The sequence below is a fragment of the Panulirus ornatus genome, chromosome 10 (assembly GCF_036320965.1).
Source record: "Panulirus ornatus isolate Po-2019 chromosome 10, ASM3632096v1, whole genome shotgun sequence".
NCBI classification, from domain to species: Eukaryota; Metazoa; Arthropoda; class Malacostraca; order Decapoda; family Palinuridae; genus Panulirus; species Panulirus ornatus.
In genome coordinates, this window is record NC_092233.1 from 7,528,785 (window position 1) to 7,547,547 (window position 18,763).

The 18,763-nt window shown below is 39.5% G+C and overlaps 1 protein-coding gene across 2 annotated transcripts in view; it reads left to right on the top strand.

Annotated features, from left to right (window-relative positions):
- LOC139750764 (targeting protein for Xklp2-like) overlaps positions 1 to 14,871 on the top strand; it is a 58,711-nt gene extending 43,840 nt beyond the window's left edge. For both annotated transcript variants that reach the window (XM_071665483.1, XM_071665484.1), the window contains exons 13-14: positions 869 to 1,087; positions 4,957 to 14,871. In XM_071665483.1, coding sequence (XP_071521584.1) covers positions 869 to 1,087; positions 4,957 to 5,187 — 450 coding nt within the window. In that variant the 3' untranslated portion in view covers positions 5,188 to 14,871. The remainder of the gene's footprint in view (positions 1 to 868; positions 1,088 to 4,956) is intronic.
- The last annotated feature ends 3,892 nt before the right edge of the window (positions 14,872 to 18,763 follow it).

Below are 18,763 nucleotides of genomic sequence, written 5' to 3' on the forward strand. Positions count from 1 at the left end.
AGGATGGATCGTGTATGTGCTTCAGTTGGTCCCTGGATGTAGTGTTGATAAGCAAAGTGTGATGTCTGGAGTGGTTGGCTGCTGGAGTCGTCCCTCAAAAGATCACACCCACCCACCCACTACTTGTTTGCTATTCCCAATACTGATAGAGAAAATGAATATATCTGGAAAAGAAATATAAAAAATATCACAAAACACAAGGACAGCAAGCATAAATTGCAACCTTGTACTGTCGATGTCACAGGGTAACTGAGGTGGCAAATTATGTCATCTGATTTCTTATATTGTACAATGCTGCTAAATGTACATTACCCCACTCATAGGCAAGTATTAGGACTAGTTTCACAAATAAAACTACACATAAAAGCCTTATTTTCAGTACTTATCGTTGGCCTCCCCTAACCCTGATATTTAACTTCTGTTGTGAAGACACTGAACACATTCCTTAATTGCCATGCTCTTACTGAAACAATCACATTACTACACTTTTTGACAGTTGGTCTTGCCCATTGGATGTGGCTAGCTTCCTGTGCACAGTGGAAGCTCCATAGAAGGGGTTCCTGTGATGGAAGAGTAAGTAAAAAAAAAATTCAAGTTCTCTCTTTTATATGTGTTTAATATTTTCTACATGAGCAAATTTGATTTAGGAACAGAGAATGATCCTAAGAGGAGATTCCTCTTATTTTCCTTTTCTGTTTCCTGTTTTTGAAAGTAAAATAAGAAGGAAGAATTTCTAACCCTCTGTTCCTGCCACACTGAGTCACTTTCTGTGATGTGCAAATGTGTGAGCAGTATTTTTTCTACCCTTTTTCGTTTTTCTGATAATGTCATTTCTGAAGTCCTGCATACATGTTATTTGCTTTTCCAGTTGGAGGAACAAATCCGCGTAGAAAAAGAGCAGCGGAAATTCCTTGCCCGTTCTGATGCTGTTTTGCACAAACAGCCATTTGTCCCTGAAAAATCAAAAAAACCACTTACTGACATATCTGGATTTACGCTCAACACAGAAGTTAGGGCCGGTGAACGAATGGAATATGAATTGCATCGCAAGAGAAAGGAAGATGAAATATTGGCTGCTAAAAGAGAGGTAGGTGATATATTCTCCATTGTATTAATAGAGCTTTCCATAACTTTATCTTTGGTTAGTTATCATTTTTTGGCCATTTGTATATTCCTCATTTTGATAACCTGAGATTTCTTTCATAAAAACAGAGCACTCTGGGCATCTGAGCTTGGTTTTAAAACAGTTTTACCCCAATATGAAGTGTACAGAGGTGAGATGGCATGAAGTTGTTAGCAACTCCTACTATTTGCTTGTTTACTTTTGTGCTGTATGCTATGGTTGTCTATGAATTTTTGTAGTATGCAGCATACTCCCTTAGTTCCAGCCCCTGTGCAAGTTAGATCACTGCTATTTATGTCATTATTGCTAATCAAGTTATGAATTGTCAGTACTGTACTCTGATTTTTCATGAGGATTAGTATTCTTTGAGTTACTCACAGCTTTAGCTGTTGCAGTATGACAACAGTCGTGTACTTTGTCGAAAAGCACACTTTTCCTAATCATCTGAGTGCCGGGGTGTTAAGGAGACACTGCTGTCTTAGAGGTGCCCATGATCTCTCACTGGTATTAACCCTTCCACGTTTTTAGGAATGTAGATTGACCCTTTCACAATAGATGGCTTATCTTTGTACAAGAGATTCTGAAATATTCTGTAAAGAACAGCTTAAGTTTGTTTGTAGGATTAACAAGAAAATGACACATAATTTGCAAGAATTGAGTTGAGAAGTCTCCCTCAGGAATGAAACTGCCTTTAATCCATTGAATCCTATGGTAGAATATTTGCTATATGTTGATATTGCTAAGTAGTGTTTCCCAGGAATGCATCTCCAATGTTAAGCAGGAAATCGGTACTGCAGCTGTTTGCTGCCAGATAAACAAAGGCTCATGCACGTACCTTTAGAGTTAAAAGAAAAGATTCTCTCTTCAGCAATGTCCAAAAGCCTTTTTTTTTTTTTTTTTTTTTTTTTTTTTTTTTTTTTTTTTTTTTTAATACTTTGTCGCTGTCTCCCGCGTTTGCGAGGTAGCGCAAGGAAACAGACGAAAGAAATGGCCCAACCCCCCCCATACACATGTACATACACACGTCCACACACGCAATATACATACCTACACAGCTTTCCATGGTTTACCCCAGACGCTTCACATGCCTTGATTCAATCCACTGACAGCACGTCAACCCCTGTATACCACATCGCTCCAATTCACTCTATTCCTTGCCCTCCTTTCACCCTCCTGCATGTTCAGGCTCCGATCACACAAAATCCTTTTCACTCCATCTTTCCACCTCCAATTTGGTCTCCCTCTTCTCCTCGTTCCCTCCACCTCCGACACATATATCCTCTTGGTCAATCTTTCCTCACTCATTCTCTCCATGTGCCCAAACCACTTCAAAACACCCTCTTCTGCTCTCTCAACCACGCTCTTTTTATTTCCACACATCCCTCTTACCCTTACGTTACTTACTCGATCAAACCACCTCACACCACACATTGTCCTCAAACATCTCATTTCCAGCACATCCATCCTCCTGCGCACAACTCTATCCATAGCCCACGCCTCGCAACCATACAACATTGTTGGAACCACTATTCCTTCAAACATACCCATTTTTGCTTTCCGGGATAATGTTCTCGACTTCCACACATTTTTCAAGGCTCCCAAAATTTTCGCCCCCTCCCCCACCAAAAGCCTTTCTACCTCAGCATATTATTCCTTTGCAGTGTCTGGCCAGATAAGACGATACTCTAGTGGGCAAAGTTAAAAAGCCTCTTGTTTCTAAACATGCTATTTCTGTGCAGTGTCTGGCCAGATAAGACAATGTCAACAGAAATGTTTAGGGAAGGAGGCTTTCATTTGGATCTTTTCCTTTTGGGGGTGCTACTCCAGATGGATCTCTTTGCTACCAGAACTGTTGTATTACTGCTGGCATATGTATTTCTAGTTTTAGACAGGGCAACTACAACATGCTTTCTCTCTGATTAGATTGGAATTCTCAGAACAGATTTATTTTTTTCCCTGTCACATCTAGGAAAGTTATTCATGTTAGTTTTCGGAGATTGATAACACTTGTATCCCCTAAGTGAGACAAGCTACCTTAGTGTCAGAGACTCCATCACTTAGCTAAAAAGCTGCACTGAAGTTTAACAGTTATGGAGACTTGCCATGGCCACCCCATTGAAGGAGTTCCCAAAGGGAATGGGCATCTGAGATATAGATAGGTAGATAAGCAAACTTATACTTTTTAGTATAAGTTTGCTTATCTACCTATCTATATCTCAGATGCCCATTCCCTTTGGGAACTCCTTCAATGGGGTGGCCATGGCAAGTCTCCATAACTGTTAAACTTCAGTGCAGCTTTTTAGCTAAGTGATGGAGTCTCTGACACTAAGGTAGCTTGTCTCACTTAGGGGATACAAGTGTTATCAATCTCCGAAAACTAACATGAATAACTTTCCTAGATGTGACAGGGAAAAAAATAAATCTGTTCTGAGAATTCCAATCTAATGAAGAAAAAATGTCAAAACTACCCAAGAAAATTATTAACACTAATGTTTGCTTATCTACTTATCTAGATAGGTAGATAAGCAAACATTAGTGTTAATAATTTTCTTGGGTAGTTTTGACATTTTTTCTTCATGACTGTCAGTCATTATGAGAATTTAAGTTCTCCCAGTCTGTCTCAACTCTTTACCATCTCTGGGAAGGGCATATTTTATTACTTCCTGTACCATCTAGATTGTTCCTTCATTGTTTTCAGTATATGTTTGTTTTTACTGATCCCATTTTGTATTGTTTGATGGAGACATTGTCCCTTCCTTTGCCTTCTCTCTTCCTACTTAGTTTCATCAGAACATGTGAGAGTTTAATTTCTTTAGTGAGCTTTATTACCTTAACTTCAACAGTATTAAGTGCATTTTCCATATAATGAAACAAATTCCAGCTCCTTACCATTTGATTAACTTTTAATCCATGGCGTTTGTTTACATTACTCTCAGTCTGACATTTCCATAAACTGGCATTCCTGACATCCTGCAGTGCTGGTTGGAGTGATCTGTCCTCTTGTCTCATTTGATGTCTCCCATATTTTGCTGTCTTTGTTTATTTCCCTCTTTTACCCTGGTCTGTTATGTTTGATGAATACCTCACTCAGTTTCACCTTGTATTCAGGTTTCTTTGCCTACCTTAGTACTTCCTGGCTAGATTACTCCATAGTATATATAAGCATAATTGGACGTCCTATGATTTTAATTTTTTATGGTAATTCCAAAGTAATTTAAAAAGCTCCCATATTTTTTTCACCATTTCTTTGTCTTTGAATAATCTTCATCCAGCCAAAAATGACCAAAGACAAAGAGAAAGTCTGTTATCACTTTGGTTTATTGATCTCCCTAACTTTAGTACCACCAACTTCGTAGCAAAGTCCATAAAGTCCAATATTTCTGATGTGTCAGCCCCTGATTTTCTAGCTCTCTGTGAATTCTCTGGTGAACTCCAGTGCTGCTTTCTAGCCTTTAGTGCCTTACCCTTAGCAGGCCACTGGCAGAGGGCAACTCTAATGCAGTGCTTGTAGAGGCTCCTAACTAATGCTCATGCCTAAAGTTCTTACTTACCAACTACTGCTACCTAATGTTCCTATTAGATATTTCTGCCTAAATGTACAGAAATGTATTCATGAGCTGTAGACCCTCCAAAATCTTAGACACTTACCTTTTCATTTTGTATGGGGTGGGAGTTTTACACTTTTGGAGTACATCTTTTGAGCATTCTCTACTATCATACAATTTTTTTAAGTTTATGTATGCTTTCTGTGGTACCTGTATCCTCATGTTGCTGATGTCTTAGTAAAAGAAAAGTAATGGACAGTAACAAAATACATTCTGATTATGTTTCAGCAAGAGAAGAGGCAAGAGGAAGAAGCAGCTGAAGAAATAAGTAGACTTCGTCGTAATATCATCCATAAGGCTAATCCAGTTCGTAAATATAAGCCTCTTGTTATTGAACATGCACCACAGCCACCTACTGTCCCCATATCTCCAAACTTTGCAACTGAATCACGTTTGCGATCAAGAACAAGGGCAGACTCGACTTTAAGCGTATCATCTACAACATTCACAGCAGAGTAACTAGACAAGTACCAGAATTGTGGTTAAATATTTTTTAGGGTTTTATACTTGACACAGACTTCTTCAGTGTTTCGCTGGATACGTTGGCATACTGTATAATGTACATTATAGATCTAGCCATTCAGGGACAGTGAAATATTAATCAAACTGATGAACAGAAGATATACAATGGTAGTATATTTACATCTTGCCTCCTTTAACAGACTTGGAATTTTTTCATTAGCTTTTGTTATTGGTAATATTTTTTACAGTAGTATTTTGTTTAAAAAAAAAATGTATTGTATGTCATTTAGTTTGGTTGTCAGTTTATTTTAAGAGATAACCAGTCTTGGGAAATCAGTTACGGAGATCAGACTTTAATACATTACTCTCTGGAATGGTTTGATGTGGATTATTGTGAGTTTGGCAATTTGTAGGCAAGCAATGACATAGCAACATGCATTGAAATTAGTTTTAGAGTACAGCTACAGGTGTTCTGTAAATTTGTTAATGCAGATGATCATTATACAGTATATATATCTTATTTCACTCAATGTTTAAAGCACTGATCTTATTATTTGATGATGACACATAATGGCTGGAACTTAATTCCAAAGATGTCATGAGCTGCTAGCTATTACCTGTGTAAGATCAATATAGCTCTGCATTCTCTGACCTGTAAAGTATTGTGACAAGTTTAGAGATTAGCTGACACTGATTTTTTACTTAAGCTTTCACAAGCTCCATAACACAATTGTTCATTTTTAAGCTTTATAACAAAACTAAAACTGTGTACTGCCTCCACAAGTTCATTTGATTACTGTCATGAAATCTGTTATTTCAATATTTCAGATTGATGACATATGGAAGTAAAGATAAGTGTTTAGCATCCCAGCATGAGCAGTTATTTCAGACATTGATTGTGTGTTCTGGTTTACTGCCTTCTTTCCCTGTCCTAAGTAATTTTTAGTTGTGTTCAAATAAATATTTTATGAAGATTACCCTTTTCTTTTGATAAGTAAAATGTACATATTTTTTAATTTATCTTTCTTTTATATTTGCTTGCCATTTTGTGAGTTAATGAGGTAGTACTAAGACAAAGAGAAGGCCTCATTCGCTTACATTCACTCTTTAACTTCATTTGCAATGCACCAAAACCCCACAGACTTTTCCATGGCTTTCCCAGGAGATTCATATGCCGTGGTTCAGTTCTTTGACATAAAGTAGGCCCCTGTATATCACATCGCCCCATTTCACTCTATTCTGTGTGTGCTTTTCACTCTCGGGCATCTTCACACCCAAGGCACTCAAAGTCTTTTTCCCTCCATCTTTGCATCTCCGATTTGATCTTCCTCTTCTTGTCCTCTACACTTCTGACACATATCCTCTTGTTAATCTGTGCTTACTTATTTTTTCCATATCCAGACTATTTCAGCACATCCTCTTCAGTTCTCTCAACCACACTCTTCTTATTACCACATTTCTCTCTTATCCCATTATTGTTTACTCCATCAGCCCTCCTTGCACCACATATTGTCCTCAGACATTTCATTTCCAACTAATGCTCCCTCTTCCATACATCCCCATGTCACACATCCATACAATAGCACTGGGAGTGCTATAACTTCAAGCAACCATTTTTGCCCTCCCAATGCTTCAAGAACCTTCTTCTTCCCCTTCCTTTGACTCACCTCAACTGCTATTTCCATTCCCAGGTTTATAAAACACTTCAATCTCTTCAAGGTTTCTCCATTCAAACTTGCACATCAACTAACTAGTTGCTCTGTGTTGCTAATCCTAATATACTTGCTTTTATTCACATTTACTATCAACTTTCTCATATTTTCCCAAAATCAGATAGTTTCCCACTTGAATCTGCCATCAATTTGTGTTTTGTGCTCCACAGATTTTTCCTTGAATTGGTATGCTAGGCATGAATATAAGCTTAAGTTTATATGTTACCTTGGTATGCTAGGCATAATTATAAGCTGAAGTTTATGTTAACTTGGTATGCTAAGCATAATTATAGGCTGAAGTTTATATGTTATTTTAATGTGCTATTTTTTTTTTTTTTTTTTTACTTATCAGAACATGGCTCAACATACAGAACAGTTATTATAGATGTCCCTTGTCAACAACAGTTTTGAGTAAACATGTGTGTAATACTGCATACCATTTTATCAGCCATGGCAACAAGTTTTAAACATCTGCAGGCTACATCTAGCCAAGCCACAGTGGTGGTAAGATGTACATAACAATTCATGAGTGAAATCACTACAGTGTCTTAACATTGTTGCCCACATTCTGCCTGTGTCATTCTCTCTTATTGTAACTTGCCATATGAGGAATTCCATAAGTGATATTGATACATGCTTATAGTACAACTTTTTTTCTGCTTTTACCCTTAAATACAGTACAGCATGACCACTAAGCTTAAAAGCTTGTGGTGCAACCCCAAAGAGAGTAAGAAAAGAGGTGTATTTAGAGCAAAGTGTGGATTTACTTAATCACTTTGCATGTGGTGAGAGGCAGCTTCTATTGTGAAGCATATTGATGTTAGTGAGTCAACATTATGAACCATAAAGAATGTAAAAGTTGTTTTTGAAATATAAGATGCTTATCATCGGTCATGCAGTTCATTATAAGACTAGGTACATATTTCAGGGGTCATTTCCCCCTCTTTTCCATAGGCCTACTACTTTATGGAGTCCTGTGGTGTAGCAGTTAGCATTCCTGACTCTAATTCATTCACAGCAGTTGGTCCAAGGTTAACCCAGCAGTTCATCCACCCCTAGGGGTTGGTTGATAGAATGGGTACCTGGCTCAGGAAACTGCATCAGTGAGGTAGTGCCAGGGAGACTGACAAAAAGGCCACATTTGTTCACACTAAGTCTCTAGCTGTCGTGTAATGCACCAAAACCACAGCTTCCTATCCAAATCCAGGCCCCACAGACCTTTCCATGGTTTAGTCCGTTGACAGCACGTCGACCCTGGTACACCACATTGTCCCAGTTCACTCTATTCCTTGCATGCCTCCCACCATCCAGCATGTTTAGGCCCTGGTTGCTCAAAATCTTTTTCACTCCATCCTTCCACCCCCAATTTGGTCTCCTGCTTCTCCTTATTTCCTTCACATATCTCTCTTACCCTTTCATTATTTACTTGATCACACCACCTCACACCACATATTGTCCTCAAACATTGTTTCCAACACATCCACCCTCCTCCATACAGCCCCATCTATAGCCCATGCCATACAACCATATAATATTGCTGGAACTAGTCCCTCAAATCCTTCAAACACACCCATTTTCTTTCTCCAAGGTAACATTCTCTCCACACATTCTTCTTCACCCCCTCCCCCTCCCTTTGACTTGCTTCCACTTCCATGGTTCCATTCTAGTCCCTCAACCCTGCTGAACCTAATAACCTTGTTCTTATTCACATTCACTTTCAACATTCTCTTTTCACACACTTTTCCAAACTCAGTCACCAACCTTTGCAGTTTCTCACTTGAATCGGCCACCAGTGCTGTATTATTGGGGGACAACCAACTCGCTTCTTAGGCCCTCTCATCCCCAGCAGACTGCATACTCACCCCTCGCCAGAACTCCTGCATTTACTTCCCTAACCACCCCATCCATTAACAAATTAAACAACCATAGTGGCATTAAACATCCCTGCAGCAGACTGACCTTCACGGGGAACCAATCACTCTCCTTTCTTCCTACTTGTACATGTCTTACACCCTTGATAAAAACTTCTCTGCTTCTAGCAGCTTACCTCCCACTCAGTATACTCGTAAGACCTTTCACAAAGCATCTCTATCAACCCTATCATATGCCTTCTCCAGATTCATAAATGCTGCATGGATGTTTGTTTTCATAAGTATTTCTCATATACAGTCTTTAACGCAAACACCCGATCCACACATCCTCTACCATGTCTGAAATCACACTGTTCCACCTCAGTCTCATACTCGGTATATTCCTTCACCCTCTCAATCAATACTTTCCCTTACAGTTTTCCAGGAATACTCGACAAACATATGCCTCTGTAGTCTGAACACTTGCCTTTATCTCCTTTGCCTTTGTACAATGGCATTACACCAATCCTCAGGCACTTCACCATGATTCATACATACACTGGAATAGCCTTGATTAGTGCCTCAGTTGCCCATGCCATCCCTGCTAAAAAAAAAAGTGAATAAACTTTGTCAACCACATGGTTTTCCAGGAACATAACCCTTGTCGTTGACAAGGGATTTCTGTATTATACAACCTTAGGACCTCTATCCAGGGGCTCATGCAGAATTAACGTGCTCATTATTATTAAAATTCTGATGCAGAGCAGTGCATGGTGATAAAATCCCATTTTCTGTATGCCTCCCTCTGTAGTGAGGTAGTGCCAGGAAGACACTGAAAAGGCCTTATATGCCAGCATCCAGTCTCTAGTTGTCATGTGTAATGCAACTAGAGATTCCTCTATGGGCAAAAATGTAATTTTTGATCATGAATTTTTCCCATTATCTAAATAGGTTATTTAATATCACAAGTTTGTTCAGTCTTCCAAAATACATTTCTTGTACACTTTTTTCTGGTACATGTAAGAAAAACACCATCTTCAAGCATTTTTACAAAAACTGCTTTTTTTCTTAAAATAAAATTAAAGGACTTTTATAAAATGCATAGAAAAGGATATTCTGCACCTAAAAAAGAAAGTTGGGTTATGAGTGATATGTGTTGCTGCATACCTTAAAAGGCCACCACATGAATTCATGTCTACCACACTCACCCTTTTCCTTATATAGGATATCTCCTCTCTCCCACCCTTTTCTTTTCTTTTTTATGTTTGTCATTTCCAGGGGTAGCAAAGTAGCTCCAGGAGCATACAAAAAAGTCACTTTTCACATCCACTCTGTCATCTACATGCACAGGAACCTTTATCACCAACCAGGGCCCACAGACCTGTCCATGGTTTTCCCTGACTACTTGTTATGCCCTGGTTCAGGACAATGACAGCACATTGTTATTTGTATACCACATCACTTCCATTCACTGTACTTGAGTGCCTCGCACCCTTCTGTATGTTCAGGCAACTAACACTCGATGTATCTTTCACTCCATCCTTCCACCTTGATTTCCCATTTTCCTTTTTCTCTCCACTTATGTCTATCCTCTTATTCATCCCCTTCATATGTCTAAACCTTCTACAATTCTTTTGTACGTACTTCTCTTATTACCATACCCTACCCTATAATTTTTTTATTTGATCAACCCTCCTCACACCACATATTATTCTCAAACATTTCATTTTCAACACATCCACACTCATCTCTGCATTTTTATGACCAATGTCTCACAGGCATAGAACACCAACGGGACTACTATGCCATCAAACATATCCAGCTTTACCCGTAAAAGATTGTGATCCTCCTGACCACATATTTCTCGGTGTGCTCGGGACCTTTACCCCACGCCCACCCTATGATTCACTTCATCTCCCATGGTTCCACAAGCTGCCAAAGCCATTCCTAGGTATCTAAGACCCTCCTCTTCAAATAATCTCTCTTCATAGCTAAACCTAATAACTTTGCTTTTGGTCATATTTATTCCCAACCTTTTCCTCTCAAAAACTCCCAGACTTGGACATTAATTTACGCAGTTTCTCACTTGAATCTGCCACCAGCAAACGAGGACTGACTCACCTCCCAAGCACCCTCATCCCCAACAAACTGCATACCTGCTTTCACTTCCCTTACTACCCCATCCATTTATCCATCTACCTCTGATGCCCATTCCCTTTGGGAACTTCCTCAAAGGGATAACCACAGCATAAGTCTCGATAACTGGTAAACTTCACCCTTAATAGGCCATTGGCAGAGGGCAATATCCATATTCGGTAAATGTTTTATAAACCTTTACTTAATGGACCCAAAACCAGGAGAGGCATGATCATAAGAGGAACTTGCTTGAGAGAGCTAAAATGGGTGGAACCTATTAGGAAAATGAGTGAGGAGATATTGGCAAAGGATTTATATGTCAGATGTGGAGAGATCAAGGTGTTGAGTGTTTGAGGCATTAATGTGCAGGAGGGGAAAAAGTGTGCATATGATTGAGTAAATTGGAGCGATGTGTCATGTTGGGGGATAATGTCCTGTCAGTGAATTGAACCATCACATGAAGCGGCTGGGGAAACCATGGAAAGGTGTGTGAAGCCTGGTTGTTAACAGGGAGCTGTGGTTTCAGTGCATTACACAAGGACAGGTAGAGCATGGTTCGAAGTGAATGAGGCCTTTTTGTCTTCCTGGCATACCTCACTAATGCAAGATAGTGACCATTTACAATATATGTATTTTCTTGTCATATTTGTCACTGCTTCCTGCTACGTGAGGTAGTGCCAGGAACAAAGCCCACATCAACCATATCTATTTCCATTACAAAAACAATTTTTTGTCTTTCTCACATACTGCATTTGTGATACCCATCACAGGTCCTGAGAGTAGTGAGAAAAAAAGTATGTAAATCTGAGCTTAAATCAGAAATTGAAATTTATCAAGAAGCTGGAGAGTCTGGTGTGTTTGTTGCACACACATGACATATGGTGTATAGAAGCAAACTGTTTTGAATATAAGGAAATGCTTTTGTAGTTTGCAACAACAAACAGATCAACTGATGATTCAATGAAGTAAATGAAAATTGCAAGAAATTAGTAATTAGAAAAGGCTGTTTGTAAATAGCACATACAGCAGCAACCAAGTGGAGTCAATGTTTGGTATAAAAGTGTATACTGCAGAGGATAAGCTTATGGATTGCATGAACATTAGTTTTAGTTCTAGTGATAGATGATTTTGGCATTTCCTTAAATGCGATAGCATAAACAATAGGAAAATCCATGGTGAATCTTTCATTGCTGCCATAGAGTGTAGAGCCATTTCAAAAATTATTAAACGACTTAATGGAAAAAGGATTTGTAGGTTCTAGTTTATATTGGTGATGAAACTGCTTTTTTTTTTCTAACTTATAACATGCAGATGCAGAAATCAGTAAGGACTGCATATCAGCATTACTCTGTGCCAGTGTTGATGGCACCCATTGGTTAAAAGAGTGTGGTTCTCGGGAAGTCATGGAAACCATCCGTTCGAAAGGACATCATGAATATGCTTTGTCACTTACTGTTCCTTTAAGAATGGGTTGTTCACCACGGATATTTTTTTAATTTCTTAAAATAATTTTGTACCTGAGATGTGCAGGCTGAGGCTGTCCTGCTTTTAGATACTGCATCTTCACATCCCAACATGGACAAGACGTTTAGCTGTAATGGCAACACCACTTCTTTGACCCAAACCTATGAATCCAGGCACCACTGTTGCTTGCAAGAGGCTTTTTAAAGGAAGAAGTTCCTTGGTTGAAGTGATGGTGGTTTTGGAAAAGGAGTGAGACAAAGAAAAGGATATGAATCGGCAAAACCTCAAGAATTATATTCTCGAGTCTACAGTTTTCAGTTGAGCAGCTGCCTGGAATAACATGACAATAAGGATGCATACCAATAGCTGGAACAAGCACCTTTGCAATGTGAATGCTGAGCCTTATTTCAGTGATTTGAATCGGGAGACTATCACTGAATTATGTTGAAGGCAGAAAATTTTGCTGCTGAGGATAATGTTGCTCCTGGGCAACATGATTGTCTTGAACACCTTTTGTTGGGGAGACTGCCGATAATGTCTTCACTGGTAAGACTTGAAGGTGATGAGTCTAATTAGGAACCCATACAGGTTAAGCATAGATTGAACTTTATACAAGAGTCCTTGGACAAGATCATCAGTTTCATCGATACCTCATCTGACGATAATGTGCAAACTTATTATGGGCATTTAAAAGCCCTAAGGGATATCATAATAAGGAAGCAGAACCCAGTTAAAGACTTGACTTTATATCAAGGTTGTTGTTCCTCCACTAAAATCTTTGACCAGCACCAGCAAGAGGTTAACATAACTTTGGAAGTAGCAGCAAGAAGACAATTGTCGTGTACTCCTCAGACCCTGTGACATCTTTATTCAAAGTCTTCACTGCACATTGCAGCAATTTGCAACTTCATCAAGATGTGCCACATACAACAGGTTAGTTGATTCAAACAGTATAGTTTATTAATTTTATTTTATCACATATTCTTGTGTGGTGAGTTGGACAAGAATGGATGAAGGCAGCAAGTATGAATATGTACATGTGTATATATGTATATGTCTTTGTATGCATATGTATGTATATAGTGAATGTCAATTTGCAGCAGGGGTGTGTGATGTCTCCATGGTTATTTAATTTGTTAATGGATAGGTAGGTGAATGCAAGAGTTTTGGAGAGGGGCAAGTACGCAGTCTGTTCTGGATGAGAGCGCTTGGGAAGTGAGTCAGTTGCTGTTTGCTGATGTTACAGCGCTGGTGGCTGATTTGGGTGAGAAACTGCAGAAGCTGGTGACTGAGTTTGGTAAAGTGTGTGAAAGAAGAAAGCTGAGAGTAAACTTGAATAAGAGCAAGGTTATTAGGTTTAGTAGGTTGAGGGACAAGTTAATTGGGAGGTAAATTTGAATGGAGGAAGTTTTAGATATCTGGGAGTAGACTTCGCAGCGGATGGAAGCGGAAGTGAGTCACAGGGTGCGGGAGGAAGCGCAGGTACTGGGAGCGTTAAAGAATGTTATCTCGGGGAGCAAAAATGGGTATGTTTGAAGGAACAGTGATTCCAACAATGTTATATGGTTGCAAGGCATGGGCTATAGATAGGGTTGTGCAGAGGAGGGTGGATGTGTTGGAAATGAAATGTTTGAGGACAATATGTGGTGTGAGGTGGTTTGGTTGAGGAAGTAGTGAAAGGGTAAGAGAGATGTGTGGTAATAAAAAGAGTGTGGTTGAGAGAGCAGATAAGGGTGTGTTGAAATGGTTTGAACACAGAAAGAATTAGCGAGGAAAGATTGACAAAGGGGATATATGTGTCAGAGGTGGAGGGAACAAGAAGCGGGAGAAGAAATTGGAGGTGGAAGGACAGAGTGAAAAAGATTTTGAACGATCAGGGCCTGAACATACAGGAGGGTGAAAGGCGTACAAGGAATAGAGTAAATTGGAACGATGTGGTATACCAGGGTCGACATGCTGTCAATGGATTGAACCAGGGGATGTGAAGCGTCTGGGATGAATCATGGAAAGGTCTGTAGAGCCTGGATGTGGAAAGGGAGCTGTGGTTTCAGTGCATTACACATGATAGCTAGAGACTTAGTGTTAACAAATGTGGCTTTTTTTGTCTGTTCCTGATGCCTTGCTGGGTGTGTGTGTGTGTGTTATTTCGTGTGTGGCAGGGTGGCGAAGGGAATGGATGAAGGCAGCAAGTATGTTTATGTACATGTGTATATATGTATATGTCTGTGTATGTATACATCGAAATTTGTGTATGTGTGGACGTTCATGTATATACATGTGTATGTGGGTGGGCTGGGCCATTCTTCGTCTGCTTCCTTGCGCTACCTTGCTAACGCGAGAGATGGCGGTTAAGTGTAATAAATAAATAAGTAAATATTAACATTGAAATGTATATGGGTGTTTATGTATATACATGTCTATGTGAGTGGGTTTGGCCATTCCTTGTCTGTTGCCTTGTGCTACCTCATTGATGTCAGAGATGGTGATTAATTATAATAAATAAATAAAATATTTTTCAATTCCACTTATTCATTCTCTAATTATAGTTATATATTTTACAGTACTCTATATAAACCCTATTTGTCCACTGGTGAGTGTATAAGACAACTTTGTCATTTAATGGATAGTCCTTCCCCATACTGTCAGAATGCATGTATAGTGCCACTGTATAAAGGCAAGGGAAACAAAGGTGAGTGTTTAAACTAAGAAGGAATAAGTTTGTTGAGTATAACTGGTAGTTGTATGGGAGGATGGTGATTGAGAGGGTGAGGGCAAGTACAGAGCATCAGACTGGGTAGGAAAAATGAGGTTTTAGAAGTGGAATAGGATGAGTGTATCAGGTGTTTGCTTTAAAGAATGCATGAGAAATACTGAGAGAAACATAAGGATTTGTATGAGGCATTTATGAATCTGGAGAAAGCATACAACAGGATTAATGGAAATGCTTTGTGGAAGGTCTTACAAATATGTGGTGAAGGAGGAAAGCTGCTGGAAGCAGTGTTTATCAGTGGTATAAGATGTGTATATGTAGGAAGAAAGGATAGAGAGTATTTTCAGGTGATGGTTGGTCTGCAGCATGGGTGTTTGATATCACCATGGCTGTTTATGGATCGAGTACCGAGGAAAGTAAATGCAATTGCCTTAGAGAAAGGGGTAAGTAAACATAGAGGGTGTAGGGACCTTGGAAGTGAGTCAGTTGTTTGCTGATGAGACAGAACTGGTGACATATTTGAGTATGAAACTGCAGAAGTTGGTGACTGAGTTTGGAAGAGTGTGTGAAAGGAAGAAGTTGAGAGTAAATTTGAATAAAAGCAAGGTTGCGTTGATTAAGGTTGGAGGGGATGTTTGCTGGGGTGTAAGACTGAATGGAGAAAATAGGTAGTGAAGTGTTTTGGATATCTGGAAGTCGATATGGCAGCAAATGGAACTATGGAAACAGAAACGAGTCGTAGGGTAGGTGAGGAAGCAAAGGTTCAGGGGGCACTGAAAAAAGTTTGGAAAGAGGCTACAATCTGTGAGGGCAAAAATGGGTATGTCGGAAGGTATAGTAGTCCTAATGTTGTTGTATGGATGCAAGGCATGGGCTTTAGATGAGAGTGAATGTGTTGGAAATGAAATTATTGAGGACTATATGGTGTGTGGTGGTTTGATCAAGTAAAAGGGTAAGAGAGGGGTGTGGTAATATAAAAGTGTGGTTAAGAACTTGAAGAGGTTGTGCAGAAATGGTTTGGACATATGAAGAGAATGACTGAGTAGAGGTTGACAAAGAGGATATGTGTGTCAGAAGTGGAGGGTACAAGAAGAGGGAGACCAACGATTGAGGTGATAAAGATTTTGAGTGATAGGGACCTGAACATACAGGAAGGTGAGAGATGTGCAAGGAATAGAGTGAATTGGAATGATGTGGTATACCAGAGTCGACATGATGTCAGTGGACTTAACCAGGGCATGTGAAACATCTGGGTAAACCACGGAAAGGTCTGTGGGGCCTGGATGTGGATAGGGAGCTGTGGTTTTGGTGCATTACACATGACAGCCAGAGACTGAGTGTAAATGAATGTGGCCTGTTTTGTCTGTTTTCCTGGCTACCTTACTGAAGCGAGGGGTATTGATGCTGTTTCCTGTGGGGCAGGGTAGCATCAAGAATGGATGAAGGCAAGCAAGTATGATTATGTACATGTGTATGTCTTTGTATGTGTAGATGTTGATATGTATAAGTGCATTTATGTATATTTATGTGTATATGAGTGGATGGGGCATTTCGTCTGTTTCCTAATGCTACCTCGCTCACGCAGGAAACAGCGATTAAGTATAATAAATAAATAGATATATTTATTCTGGGAGCGTTGAAGAATGTGTGGAAGGCGAGAACATTATCTTGGAAAGCAAAAATGGGTATGTTTGAAGGAATAATGGTTCCAACAATGTTATATGGTTGCGAGGTGTGGGCTATAGATAGGGTAGTGCGGAGGATGGTAGATGTGTTGGAAATGAGATGTTTGAGGACAATATGTGGTGTAAGGTGGTTTGATCGAGTAAATTATGAAAGGGTGAGAGAGATGTGTGGTAATAAAAAGAGTATGGTTGAGAGAGCAGAAGAGGGTGTGTTGAAATGGTTTTGTCACATGGAGAGAATGAGTGAGGAACCTGACCAGTTTCATACCCAGGTGTCTGTGAATGGTAATCAAGGCTAAAGGAGAGATTAGAATACACATCATTAAAAGGCACCTCCATCTCAACTTTGATTGGCTCATCCAGCTATGACAAAGTACCAAAATGTAAGTGTAACATTGCCTTTGAAAATGTATGAGGAGGTAGATAAGGCTTTTTTTGGACACTGTATTCCATCCACATATTCCCTGCATGTTATGGAAGGCGACTAAGGGACAGGAGCCAGGGGCTGGAAACCCTCCCCTTCTCGTGTTACAAAATCTAATAGAAGAAACTAAAGGAGGAGCCAACTAAGGAGTGCTCATCCTCCTCCAGTGCTCAGGCTGGAGGTGTCTGAATCTGGTATGAATGTAACCCAATAAGGAGAGAGAAAGTATGTTAGAGGAAAGGAATACTTGATGTTTTAACTCTAAGGAAAACAAAGCTCAAAGGTATGGGATATGAATGGTTCAGGAATGTTTTAGGAGTAGAGTCAGGTGTTAGCGTGAGAGCATGAACCAAGGAAGGGATAGCACTACAGCTGAACCAGTTGTGGGAATGTGTGAAAGTGTAAAGAAGTGAGCTTGAGACTGATGTAAAAAATGAAAGTGGATTACAGGAGGTGCAAATGTTTTGGAAGTAGCAGAGTATGTCAGAGTATATTAGTGATGACTGATTTAAATGTGGAAGTCAGTAATGGGATGTTCAATAAGATGAAAGAAAGTGAACAGCTTGTGGAGTTTGTCTTGGAAAAAGGACTGATTTACTGAGATACCTGTTTTAAAAGGAGGGACATACACAAGTATATGTGAGTGGGTAGAAAAGATGGTATGTGGGCATTATTGGATTACATACTAATTGATAAGTGAGCAAAAGAGACGCTTGGATGTGAATGTGCTGAGAGGGGCAGATGGTGGGATATCTGATCATTACTTTGTGGAGAAGAGGGTGAAGATTGCAGGTGTTTTTGGAAAAGAGGAAATGATATAGGTGATAAGTTGGTGAAACTGTGTGAGTCCGAAAAGACTGGTGTGAAGAAATATCTGGAAAGAGATGAGTGTAGAATGGCAACCACTTGTTCCAGCCAGGAAATTCCGCCAATAAATCAGCTTAATAAATAAACTGCTACCTTTTCAGAGCAAGACATGCCATCTATAAACACTGAATTTATAGTGATATATTTAGATGTAGTATTTAAGGGCCTTGTAAATAAATCTAGGGGACTGGGTGAGGGATTTAGGGTTGCCATGTCAGCATGTGCAAGAGAAGAGTGTAGCATATGGAAGTTTAGCAGACAAGAAAGGGTAGTAAGTGATGCAATGACAAAGTAAAGATGCAAGTGAAAGAGAAGAGAAAGATGTATGGGTGGAATGCAAGTGATTGGGAGATACACAAGAGAAAGCAGCAGGAGGTCAAGAGGAAGGTGCAGGAGCTGAAAAAGAGGGCAAATGAGAGTTGGAGTGAGCAAGTTTCAGGGAGAATAAGATATTTTGAAACCATGTTAATCATATGAGAACAAACGGGAACATCAGTGGAGGGAAAAATGAGGAAGAGGTAACAGGTGGTGGTAAGTGTTTGGGTCAGGGAGGTAGGCAAAGAGAGAGTTGTGGAAAATGGTCCAATGAATAAAGAGAAGGTGCTAAAAAGCCTTGCATAAGATGAAAAGTGGATGGTTTTGCTCTTTTTTTTAAATGCAGGTAATAATTCTGGCCAAATTTCTATCAAAATGCCTGCATGTTTCCAAAGACTAAATTCATGACA